Here is a 13618-nt window from a genome sequence, read left to right as displayed (position 1 = left end):
GGTAGATGCGGGATGTAGCATGGCCCGAGGTGATTGGTCATAAGAGGCAACATGAGAAGTAGGGCTAGGGCTTGGTTCTATGTAACTGAGAGAGTGCGGACTCCTGGGTTGCATTCTAGAGGGAGACAAGCGTCGCTGGATACGAGGCGATTGGTTAGGAGGAGTCAGCTGACCATACGTGTAGCTGCCATCAGAACCAGAGCCATGGGAGGAGGAGTATCTCTCCCTGCGTGCTTGGGGAGGAGTGAGCTGGTGAGGGGAGAAGGGGGATGATGGCCTGTTTTTACTGCTGGAGATATTGGAGTCCAGAGAGCGCAAGCCTGGGTCTGGCTGTGTGGAGCTGGGAGAGTAGGGCATGGAGCTGCTGCTGCCCCTTGTCTCCTTATCTGATGAGGTGGATGAATTGGAGAAACGGATAGGTTTTGGCCTCTCTCTAGGGATCACTGAGTCAGTCTACAGGGAGAGCACAGGACAGGACAGGACAGGACAAACACACACACACACACACACACACACAGACACAGACACACACACACACACACACACACACACACACACACACACACACACACACTGTTACAGAGTTCTGGACACAACCAACTGAGAGGCCAAAGAGGCAAGAGATTGTTTACAGTAAGTACCTGAGACACAGATTCAGTACTTGGGGAGACCTCCTGCAGGAGGGAGTTGAACTCTCGGGATAACTCATCTGCTGTGGCCATGGAGGCATTCAGGTCCTCATTCATGGTCTGGACTGCACACATTTAATGCAAAGACACATAATTATATCCATATACAGCAAAACCATATCCCAGAGATTTCACAGAAGTAAAGATTTTTTAAGAGACGTTGCACTTACACAGCATGCTGCTTCCATAGCTGGCCTGTGAGCTCATGGCTATGAAGTGGTGATGTCCTGCTCCTACACAAACAAAACAATAAGGAAAGTAGATAACAATAGTGAGACATTGGGATCAATCAATCTAGCGATGTTTCACAAACTATGCCATGAGTAATGAATATGTGTGCACACAGGCACAGACACATGGCAGGACTCAACAAGCTACTGTACTGTAATGTGTTCATGGTTTCACATCAACAGGCCTTCCCTTCATCTTTAGAACTTCTGGGTAATTTTCAATGTTGACTTAAGGTTGTCATTTGATGCTCATCATCTAACGTTGCTACATGATTGTCCATGGGTTGAAAATTAAAGTTTTAGTTGTTGACGGTCAGCATCATCTGTTTCAGTTCACCCCTTTATATTACACTTATCTGAGGAATGGTGTCATTGATATGATCACTTGACATACAGTGTCATACCCTGCATAATTTTTTCTTCTTTTGGCTCTATACTTCAAATGTTTGGTTTTAAAATCAAACAATTACTGTGAGGTTACAGTAGAGATTCTCAGCTTTTATTTGATGGTATTTGTGTACATAATGGTTTCACCATTTGTATACATAGTCCCCGTATTTCAGAGCACCAAAAGTTGGGGCAATTGGCTTGAGAGGAGTTTCTGGTTAGTGGTGTATTCTGTCACATCATTTGTGCAGGCATAAGAGAGTGCTGTCAATGTCTAGTATTGGTTCTAGGCTTTGTGTTTACCATCCACAGAATACCAGTCACCAGCCAAAATAGTCACCATGCAAAATCACTGCAAGGTGAAATCCTCTAGTTATCCTCAAAAAGGTTGGTCAGATTTCACTTTGCTAAAAGGTAACTAAAAAGCCTACAGAGATCTGGGAAAAAGTCTTCAGGACAGATAAGATGAATATTGCAAGTGGAAAGCTAGAGAAAAAATGATCCATCAAGATTTACTGCATACCACATCATCTGTGAAACATGGTGGAGGTGGTGTTATGGTTTGGGCATGTACAGTATTGTATAGCTACCACAAGAACTGGCTAACTTGTCTTAATTGATGAGGTTACTGCTGACGGCAGTAGCAGAATGTATTCTGAAGTGTACATAAACACCTTGTCTGCTAGAGTACAAGAAAATGCCTCAAAATTCATCATACAGTGGTGCTTCATCATACAGTAAGACAATGACCCAAAACATACTGCCATAGCAACTAGGGCCAAAAAGTGGAATGGTCTTGTCTGGCCAAGTCAATCTTTAGATTTAAATCCAATTTCCACCAGCAGGGCGCCAGGACAGTGAAAAGCTGTGACCGAGTAGTGCGGCTGCGGCATCCACGTAGAGGTGGCGGTGCCAGGCAGCCAGCCGAGGTGGAAGAGCGCAGTGATTGTGCAGGGGTTTGGGGGCTGACCATTGCTTGCAAGTAGGGAGGGGCTGTTCCCTTTGCCGCCCGGTAGGCGAGCACCAGGGTCTTGAATCTGATGCAAGCTGCTACCGGGAGCCAGTGGAGGGTGCGGAGGAGGGGAGTGACATTGGAGAATTTGGGGAGATTGAACACCAGACAGGCGGCAGCGTTCTGGATGAGCTGCAGAGGCCTGATGGTGGAGGCGGGGAGTCCGTCCAAGAGTGCATGGCAGTAGTCAAGGCAAGAGATCACAAGTGTGCATCCTTCTGATGTTGTAGAGGAAGAAACTACAGGAGCGTGCTGACGCTGTGATGTTCGCCACACAGGATAAGTGGTTGTCAAGGATCACCCCAAGGTTCTTGGCTGTATGGGAGGAGGTCACAGTAGAGTTCTCTACTGAGAAGTAGAGAGGGCAGGCTTTCCCTGGGAGGAAGAGCAGCTCAGTCTTGTCAAGGTTGAGCTTGAGGTGGTGGGCTGACATCCAAGCAGAAATGTCTGCAAGACACGCTAAGACACATGTTGCCACCTGTGAGTCAGAAGGGGGGAAAGAGATAAAGAGTTGAGTGTCATCTGCGTAGCTGTGGTAGGAGAAACCATGAGAGGAAATTACCGAGCCAAGAGATTTGGTATAGAGGGAGAACAATAAGTGCCCTAGGACAGAGCCCTGGAGGACCCCAGTGGTGAGGGCTTGTGGAGAGGACAGCGATCTATCTCAGCGAGCTATTCTACAAGCTTGCAGGGTTTCAGACAGCCAGGGAGTGCGTGGAGAGGATCGTGCCGGCCTTGAGATCTGTGGACAGAGAGAGTCGAAGGATGAGGAAAGAGAGGACAGGAGGGTGGAGGAAGCTGCATCAGTGGATAGAAGGGAGAAGGATACAAAATGATGATCCGAAACTGGAAGAGGGGTAACAGTAAGGTTGGAGGTATGGGAGGATCTGGTGAAGACAAGGTCGAGCTGATTGCCCGCCTTATGAGTTGGAGGAGAGTGGGACAGGGTAAGGCTGAAGGAGGAGAGAAGGTCAAGTGCTCCAGATGAGGGAAGCTTCTCCGACTGGATGTTAAAGTCACCCAGTAGTGTGAGCGGTGTGACGTCCTCAGGGAAGAAGGACATCCATCTCATCTAAGAAGTGGCCAAGCTGACCTGGTGGATGAAAGATAACAACAATGAAGTTTGACAGGGGAGGTGACAGAAACAGCATGGAATTCAAAGGAGTATATGGACAGGTGTGACAGGGGAAGGATATTATGTGACCACTTAGGCGAGATGAGGAGTCCTGGGGATTGAGAAAAGGAGTAGGCATCAGAGAGGGCTGCCCGAGTAGCTGTGTTATCCGGTGTAATCCATGTCTCTGTGAGAGCAAGGAAGTGGAGGGACGTGAAGGACCTGAAGCTGTCATTGGAGTGCCTGAATTTAGCAAAGTAACGTTAGCTCTTTGGACTGCAGTCAATTAGCTCAGTTTCTAACTAAAAGGATGTTGACTGAACAAGAGAATTATTTGGCATAAGGAGTTGCACAATAAAATTACCAATAACTTATTTCACCAGTTAACATGGCTAGCTTGTATCCAACAATTTCAGAGTCAGGTGGTCTAGCTAACTTTTGTCACAAGAATCTTGGGTGCATAGTTCCAATCAACCAACTGTATCAGCATGGACTACATGATGCAGGTTTGTTTACTCTTGTGAAAAGAGTGGAATTTACCATTTTGATCAAGTTTGTCTTAGGGAGGGGGAGGGCTGGAATAAACCATTACTGAAAATTACAGTGGTTGTGGGTATTCTAACAGTATGTTTTAAGAATGCTTTTCACAGTACATTTTTGTATGTTTGAAATATGAGTACAACAAAAAACATTCAGTGGATGATCAAAATCAACCAGTTAGATTGAACAGCAATTCACTGATATCAATATGCAGTGCACTGAACATGTGACATTCTTATTTGGCATAGTACTGTGCATATAAAATAAATAAATATTGCTCTATTTATCAATGGAGATAATTTCAGGTCATTATTAAGATATAGATGTTTGCCTAATCAACATTAAGAGCATATTTTTGCCATTGTTTTCTAATGAAAACTGTGATAAAAAATAATTGTCTAAAAACAAATATTAGCAGATACAGCTTTTTTCACAAAAGACACAATTTCTTCAAAATGTGGCCTCTAGTCACTCCACAATCTCTGAAATTGATGTTAATCTCTAAATTGGGACTTAATGTACACAGTAATGTGTGTTTATTAGAAAACGTAAAATGGCCGCCTAGCATTGCTACGATGCCCAATAGCACTCCCATTTTGAATAGCCATAACTGATTAAATTATTGGGGAAGTAATGGTTAATAATATTTGTACAAACATTATAAACCATCACTGGTCTTGCTGCACCAATAATTCATTCTGGTATGGCCATTCAAAATGAGTGGGGTCTAGGCCACAAAGGGACCAAGACCAAATCTGTGATGGACCTATAGCTAAACATCCTCCTGAAGACCTTCCCTTGCTCTGTGTCTAATTTGGTGTATTTATCAAAAAAGCACATTTCCTAATGCCACACTACCATCCCTGGGACGTTATAATGTCTTCATGTTTATGCTTACACATCTGGTTGACATTTGGTATGAGATGTTGCTTCAATTGCACTTTCTGAATGCCTTACTATGATGCTAAAATAACTTGTATGAGACCGTGTTACCACATCCTACTTCACATGTCTGCATTGTTTTAGTTTAACACTGTCTCACAGTTAGGACAGTGAATCAACATCCTTTTACATACCTTTATGCAATGTTTGGACTTAAACATTGCTGGACCATACAATTTTTCATGATGGATATACAATGATACAACCAAAAAACTATGTTAATGCAACGTCAGGCTCTCTTGGCAAGGAAGGGCCAACATTTTGTGGTTTTGAAACCAGAATATCCTTCATGTTTTGACAAGTCAGGTTTCTACCAGCTAAGCACAACTCCAAACAATATTCTGAAGACTTGTGTAATGTATATCTACAAATTCCTGCAATGGGATGACATCACCTTCCTGTTCTCCTTGCATCCCCCTAATTATTAGTGGTCCCACCCTCTCTCGGATTCACCTTTATGTCTCTGTAAAGCCAGGTCCTGCATATACAATCAGTCTAGTGGAAGAGAGACACATACAGCTTTATGTCTCTGTAAAGCCAGGTCCTGCATATACAATCAGTCTAGTGGAAGAGAGACACATACAGCTGTGTCTGCCAGCTAGTGTGTTAGCCAGGGGACTGTGAGCAGTGCTTCTGTATCTATGTATATCATATCAGACAGTCTGTCAGACAGTGAGCTTAGTCTGCTCTGTAGTCCATGGGAGACAGAGAATGTGATGCAGAGATGACTCAGCAGAACTTGAAATGTCTTTTGACACTTTGCGGCCCATGACTGTCACCCTTTGTGTCTGAAGAACAAGCAGTGAGCACTTCTGAATTAAAACAGAAAAACTAAAATTACAGGTTTTCTATGACCAGACTAACAGACATTGTAAATTAAGTGCTACAATCAAGTTGTTCACACGTAACTTGAGCAATATTGTCTATTACAAAATTGTAACATATTATAGTTTCTGTGTTTGGTAGTTTACAATAGAAATTAAAAAACATCAGTCATGTTCAGACAATTTGGAGTCATGGTGATTAGATAGGTCTCCACTCCAATAATAGGCAGGTTACAACACTAAGGAAAAATGCTTAAACTTCAGGTCACTGTGACACGGCAGCCAAAGCCTGGCCTCATCACCATTTTAAAATGTATTCATTAATATTGTCAATATCTACAAATGTTTGTATTATCTTCATGGGGTTGAATAAGTGCACATGTGCATTGCTATTGATATGTTATCCACCATTTTAGGTAACCATGTTCTTAATTGATTGCTCCCAGGTTAATTACTCAGGTTAAAGCCAGATGTGGTTTGTTTGATAATTACATCGAGCACGCAGCTCACAATGGCCAAGTTCATACTGCCTACTTAAAGTATATACTGCATACAAACCATACTACAGTACATCATCATTCATATTGTTAAATCGTCAACTGTAGCTCAACCATGTTGTGCTACTGCCCGCCTCTCTTACCTGATCAATTGAATTGTGGGACTAAAATCAGACAGGACTTTCTGAATTGTGTGCAGTGAATTCACACTATATGGAAAGGCGAATCTAGTATGCCAACCTGGCATTTTGAGTATACTAAATGTTCCTAAATTTCACATAATGCAAAACTTTCTAATCTTGCATACTAAAAACGCTTACTAAATAGGTTAGGGTTAGGGCTAGGGTTAGTATGAACTTTCAGACATAGCATTAGTCTTTGTCCAGTGTACAGGCTATTGCTGTCCCGGTAGACTCTCTTTTGGGCTGTAGACCTGTAGGGAGAGATTTGGCTCTGTTTACAGCTGGTAAAGGGTTAATCCCTAGGTTTTGCGGTTTTTCGCATCAAGTCTTCGTTGCAGTTAGAATCCTGTTGAGAGGGACTGAGCTTTTGACTTTGTCAAAAACGTAAGTACTACTTTTCAACAAGTTTGGGTCCTCATTCCCGCCTATCATCTCCCTTGGCCATGAATAGCGTTATCTACACACACACACACACACGCACACGCACACGCACACACACGCACATGCACACACACATCTCCACCCCTATCTGTATCAGGAGATCAGATGATAGTGAGGTACTGTAGGTAGTGAGTCAGGCCTATTTGTGTGTCTAGCTTGCCCTCCTAGACGGAGGCTTTGTACTGCAGGGGCTTTGTGGACACTAGGCAGGCCTCCTGCTCACATTCCACACCATGCCTTCCAGTAAATAGCAGTCCTGCTTAGCTTATCAGTGTTTGTCAAGAGCAGCGCACACAGATTCCTCTCTCTCTGACTCATTAGCACTCACTCACACCAAATCTCACTCTCTACTCAGTAAGTCATTGAACCTCTCTTGCTCTCTTTCCCTCTCTCTCTTTTTCTACCTATGCGTCTTTGTCTTTCACTCTCCATGGCTCCTCTTTCTCTATTTCCTTAATTGCCCCCCAAAAGTATCTTGCTGTAGTTCAGTTGTCTGCTGAAGCCAATGCCTGAAGAAGCACTTGCTCAAGTCTCGTTACTCACTGCACCCGTCGCTGGGAATAGTTTTGGAATGGATCAATTCCCTACATTTCCTTTGCATAAGTACAGTATGATGCCTACATAAAGGCACCCGGAATACTGTCCGTGTGAAGTCTGCTTTTATTAGAGCTTTGTTGTAAAGACATATAAGGAAGGAGAGGAGTCATTGTGGGTTTACTGTCGGAAGTATGGAGAGATTAAAGGATTAGGAGAATAATGATTACACTCAGCTAAATACCTGGGTGTGTCCACGACTACAATTACTCTCTCTCTTCTCTTACTCTTTTCCCCAAGGACCCATGGCATGATTTCACATTTTCAGACTCTCAATGGTTTCGATTGGGTAACAGAATGACCTGTTTTAATCACTTATTAATTCATAAATTAAATCGATATCAGTAAAAACACCTACCTATACCCATACTTCTTACTTTTGTTAACTTTCATTATCCTCACTCCTCATGAAGCAGAGAACTTTTAAAATATCTTAGGGTAATAGAATGATCCGTAGACTGGCCAATGATTCTTAATCTTACAGAAGCCAATCCATTTCCTAAAACAAAATAAGTGTTGATGTTAGTTGACCGGGTCTATACTTGAACATTAATGATTAATTAATTTGCTTATCCCCTATTTTTCTGAAGGAAGATGGTTGAAATGTATTTCTGACCAAAATATAGACTCTTAGCTTTCATTTGACACCCGATTTGATATGCTCTGATGAATTTCACATTTTGGTCATCATGGGTCCTTTTACACAGAACTTGCACATGACTGTGTCTGTCTGTCTGTTGGCAGTGCATGAATGTTTTTGAAACAATGACCAGGGAATATAAAGTCTGAGATCTATTGACTCAGATATATAACTGCACTATCAACTTTATTATGCCACAGTTTGGCCATGTTACAAGTATGCTTTCTCTCACCCTGACTCCACACTATGGGTCTATGAGCAAATACAAACACTGTCCCAACCCAAAGCCACCCCACCCAATCCCTTCAAAGGACTCATAGCCTGACTTATGTGGGCTAAAGCTGACTCTTCCTAAAACTGTCTTCAAAAAGTTCCTATGACTTATTTATACACCCATTTTAACTTAGACTCGTTCTACCTCTTTCACACCCAGTCACCCAGCCCCCCCCCCACCAACAGGAAGGGTTGCCCTTACAGCTACTGCTGCCAAGGTTGAGGGGAGTGCCAGTCTAACAAGCTAAATTATATTCTGAGCCAATTCTGTCTAGAGAATTACTAAAGAAAACACATTACACAAAGAACCGCTTCATAGATTATAACAAGAGTGACAAACACAGATAAGAAATACTAGGAACTATATTAGCTTATGCTGGTGGAAAACAGTGAATATTGTCTGCCATAAAAACCTCAGATAGAAGTATGCATGATGTATCTGTCACATAGTCCACATCAATCAGATTACCATGATCATTATTAAAAAACCAACAAGTGAGAAAAAATCCAGAAATTACACACTGTGACATTTTCTAGCGATTTTGTTAAGTGTATTTCCACTTTAGGATACACAGTGACAACTAACAACTGCAATTAAATAACACTGCTTAAAACACAATTGGTGTAGGTTTACACTTGGGTATAGGCCCCTATGTGTTTACTCAATATCTTCCTCACTTCCCAAAACCACACAAGCTCTGCCATGTGACTCAGGAATCTCTCAATGTTACACAATGTAACAGCTTGGGCATTCCAGGCAAGTTACACGCACATCAAACATCCATACCAAACATCGCACCATGTTCTGCCGAGGTGCATGGGGAGAACAGCAAGGAACTACTGATTATATGGAGAATATTATTGCAGGCAGATTATGGCTTGGGTGGATCTGTCACTATGAACAAATGTATTAATTGCAATGAATTGTAGAAAGTCTCTCTTGATGGGATATTCCTAATTAATTTGCATGTTAAGTGCTAGAAGCCTCTTTGCACACATGTATTTGAGTGATTGATCAGACCAGTAGAAAGTCACAGTACAGGTTACAGCAAGTACAATAAAACACAATGCTGCTAAGCTGGTTTTGACAGCTGGAGGGCAGACTGGATGTTTTGAGGGGGTTGTCCTGTTGTCAGTAGAGGCAACTAGTAGGATCTTGAAGTTATGAATCAAGCTGGGCAGAAGTTCTCTTTATCTACAGTGCCGTCATACATGCATCTAAACTCTGATTCATCTCTGGCTCAAAAAGTTGAAATGTTAATGGTATCTGATTTCCATTAGTTTGAGAACTCCAGACAAGCTCCTCCTCACATTCAAGACCTCTAAAAAACAAAAAAATAATGTTCGAAAAGTCGAAAATTTGCATTATGAATAAACGTGCTTTCGAAGATTGATATGAAACGCACATATCATAAAAGGCAAGAAATCGCCACAAACATGGAACGACAACAACAATCGGTTATATTTGGCAAGCGCTACACTATCCCACGCAGCGAAAGCTTTCCATTAGACACACTTCCAAATGAAAAACGTCCTTACCCAACGGGACCTTTGTTCTCCTGTTGAAGAGGGCAACACACTAACCTCCAACAAGTTGAATAAATCGGTTTGATGTAGAAGTCGTCTATTGTTCAGCCGTTTAGGTTCAGTTACTGCGTATTGAAGTGAAGTTATTTTGGAATTTAGTCCAGCCCACTATCTAGCTGCGTTGCTGTAACCCGAGCCAGGTGTTCGCATTTGCACAGCTGGCTCAGGTGAGCCCTCCCATGATCGCTATTTTTTTGGTGTCAGATGTTTTGCGGTTCATAAAGATAATACAAACCTTCAATCATTTAACTGTCAATAATGATATTCAACAGTTTGCCTGCTTGTAAATGTTCCAGTGTTAAAATGAACTGTGATAATTTGTGAGTCACAAACGGAGCACATGACAATAATGAACACTGATTCAGCCTTTAAACAAAGCCCTTTCGCGAAACACAGATAGAAGGTGTATCTATCAAAACAATAGCACATTCTTTATTTAATGTGCATCCTTATTTATTTTCTTTTAACATAATAAGACACAACTAAGTATAGTATATATTTACTTCCCAGAGAGAAAGGATTGCTTATAATTCATAGAAAATTACAAATTAACAAATTCCAAAGACAGTAAACCAAGAACCTAGGAGAATTAGCATTTCTTCCTAACACTGCTAACGCGTCGTATGAAAAACACAGCTGTTCTCTGAACGACAAATTATCTGTGTACAGTCCATTATGTGTCCTGTTTCATCAGGGTAATTAGGATATTAGAATTACAAACACTTAAAAACACAAAAAATACATTGAGAGGATTCAATGTTTATTCCCAGATACAGTTACATATAATTTGCGGTTCCTTTATCCATATTTAGTATTTCTAAATGCCAAGTTTAACGTGGGCGCTTTTATTTGGAAGAAATCCTCATTTACATACACCGATCTACATCAGCGGAGATCCACTTGTGTCGTCGTTCACAGAAAACAGCTTGAAAATAAAAGCAAATGCTTTGTACAACATGAACCTTATTGCTGTTCATAGCCCACGTTGTTTTGAAATTGCTAATAAAAACTGATTATGAACTGTTGTCTGAATATGTATTTTCTTTGGGTGCACTATAGCCAACAAGTTAGCTACGCAACTTCCTTTACAGTACTTGCTAAATCGCGAGATTTTTTGCAGGCTGCTTTAAAAAAAATAGTAATCATGTTTTGATATTGTCTACTGAACAACGTCAATTGTAAAACATAAAGCAACTCGTCAAAAGCTATTCATCCGTCTATCAATAACTAATTTTAGCTAGCTAGCTATTTGTAGCTGAAAAATTCCCCTTCTTCTACGGTAGGCGTTACCTCACTACAAACTGTCACTTCTCTCCCTTACGTACTTTCTTTGGTTATACACAAATCAGCTACATACACTTTGCAACGAATGTTTATTAAACGTCATCCACTATATCCTCCCACTTGACCCGCCGAAGTGAAGTACTTCCGCCAAGATGGTTGTCGGTGCCTTCCCCATCGCCAAGCTGCTCTATCTAGGAGTACGGCAAATGAGTAAACCTGTGGCGAACAGGATGAAGGCTGGAGCTCGAAGAAGCGAATTCTTTAAGAGATATATATGTCTTCCTCCGGCACAGAGTAAGTAATTTTTATCATTTGCAGCTACAGTCTTCGCAGTGTCTCTATGATACCCAGAGGTTGGAGTGAGAGGTGTGACCGACATGTGTAACAACCAATGGAGTTCATTTGTCACTGCTGTTAAGCCAATCGTTTAAATAGGCATGGTCTCAAAGTGCATCCATTGGTGCCCTTTTCTTGACTGAAGTAGAAATTACCCAATAGTACAGTACATCGGTCAGGGGGCGGGAACTCGTTTGTCATTGAAGTTGTAGTAATGGTATGTTCGTTTGGTTCTCGTGAACTCAAAACATGAATGCACTAGAGGACTTTTGTCGGGACAACACTTCAACCAATGAGATTACGTTTGCAATCCATAATGAATTAATGTTTACAACACATTATACATACATGTGTGATTGCTAACAATTATGTGAAAATTGTACAGAAAGATGAATCCTATTAAAATGTTATAATTTACTCTCTAAATCAACCTCTGTCTCTGAGGAGAAGGTGAAAGGTTATTGTGGTTATACGTCAAAATTGTAAACTCGGGTATCATCACACTGGTCTGAGTTTCCCACTTGGAACTCTGACTTGGAGGGTCATTCTAGTGGTTATTTCCCACTCGGAAACTCTTATCTCTTGAGTTTCCTACAGATGCTGAATGTACCATTAACCTTTGCTTTGAAAGTGCCTTTTGACCTAGGCTTAGGCCCCTCCTTTCATACACGTTTGTGTTGTGTCACAATTCAAAGCAAGCACATTTTGGATATTAATAGGAGAACAAGCATGAGTGGAGAACAAGCATGGCTAAGTGGAAACGTGATTCGTTTTCAATGTGGTGATTTGCAATTGAATGTCTAGCCTAAGCCTATAGCTAAAATTCTGATATTTGGCTTTGCCATAGCCTGATGAAATCTACCTAGAAAAATGAGTGACAGGTCAGGCCAGGCCATAGACTACTTTTATCAATTACTTGCAACAACAAACTCACAACATCATACATTACACATAAATGAGTTATTTTGTTGTGCTCTTTGTGCAGTTTACCATTGGGTCGAGATGAGAACCAAAATGAGGATCATGGGCTTCCGAGGAGCCACCATTAAGCCCCTAAACGAGGACGCAGCGGCTGAGCTGGGGGCAGAGCTGCTGGGAGAGGCCATCATCTTTGTCATTGGCGGTGGTTGCATGGTACTGGAGTATAGCAGACAGGCTGCCAACTCACGGCACAAAGAAGAGGAGCAGACTGAGACTATCACCAGCCTACAGACACAACTGGGAGAGCTGGCCCTGACCACAGAAACACTGGATGCCCAGCTCAGAGAGGTCAACAGGCTACTGCTGTCCTTCCCCGCTCCCACCCAAAAATGATATGAGTGGTTCCTGGCTGAGTGGCATGGGACTGTTCTTCAATCTGTATTTGGAGTAGAGAAGGTGCACCACAGTGCAGCATTGCCATATGCACAGCTTGACAACAGTCCTGCCACCCATACAGTTCTACCCTTTCCCCAAAAATTGGGTGCAGGTGGACCTAAGCTTACTAGTGCATTGTGGTTTTGTGTGTCGTTATTGGCACCTGTTTGAGCAACCAGTTGTAAAGAGGATTCACTATGATATTCATAGTGTATTTATTTGGTCCATTTTTTCACTAGTCATTCCAGGTTTATTTAAAGATTGACATTGCTCAACTTGAAGCCATTGTATTTGATATCAGGAACTGTTCAAACATATCATTGTCATAACATTTGACTGATCTTTTGGTGGAAAGAGTCACTTATGATACATATAGTGATTTTAGATTTGTTGATTTGGCTAGGTAAATGGAGTTAATGTAGTGACTGTGTGGGATTGACTTGGGCTACTTGGATCCAGTTTGGCTTGCACTACAGTATTACAGTAAAACTAACTGGGAATGCTCCTAACTCATGGTTGACATTTATAGATGCATAAACAAAAATCCCCCTTTCTCTCAAAGTGAAGTACGAAAATGCTGTATTGTCTTGACACACTGTGTGAATCCCTTTACTGGTTGAGATATAAATATATATATTAACTGTGGCATGTGCATACAATTGTAATATACAAATGTAAAATAAAGTGAAA

At 41.6% G+C, this 13618-nt stretch overlaps 2 protein-coding genes across 2 annotated transcripts in view; one reads left to right on the top strand and one right to left on the bottom strand.

Moving 5' to 3' along the window:
- Positions 1 to 10030, bottom strand: part of ppp1r13l (protein phosphatase 1, regulatory subunit 13 like) — a 13237-nt gene extending 3207 nt beyond the window's left edge. The window contains exons 1-4 of the mRNA XM_083694673.1: positions 9905 to 10030; positions 860 to 922; positions 642 to 754; positions 6 to 453 (exon numbers count right to left, since the gene is read on the bottom strand). Coding sequence (XP_083550799.1) covers positions 6 to 453; positions 642 to 754; positions 860 to 896 — 598 coding nt within the window. The 5' untranslated portion in view covers positions 897 to 922; positions 9905 to 10030. The remainder of the gene's footprint in view (positions 1 to 5; positions 454 to 641; positions 755 to 859; positions 923 to 9904) is intronic.
- Positions 10031 to 11388: 1358 nt separating this feature from the next.
- opa3 (outer mitochondrial membrane lipid metabolism regulator OPA3) lies at positions 11389 to 13618 on the top strand (the record flags this gene model as incomplete). The annotated part of the gene is made up of 2 exons (XM_083694833.1): positions 11389 to 11530; positions 12558 to 13618. The coding sequence occupies 2 exons, from the start codon at positions 11389 to 11391 to the stop codon at positions 12884 to 12886; spliced, it is 471 nt and encodes a 156-aa protein (XP_083550959.1). The 3' UTR covers positions 12887 to 13618.

This window comes from Argentina silus, assembly GCF_951799395.1.
Source record: "Argentina silus genome assembly, chromosome: X".
NCBI lineage: Eukaryota > Metazoa > Chordata > Actinopteri > Argentiniformes > Argentinidae > Argentina > Argentina silus.
The sequence above is the reverse complement of the archived record's forward strand: the minus strand, read 5'-3'. Positions and strand labels throughout refer to the sequence as shown.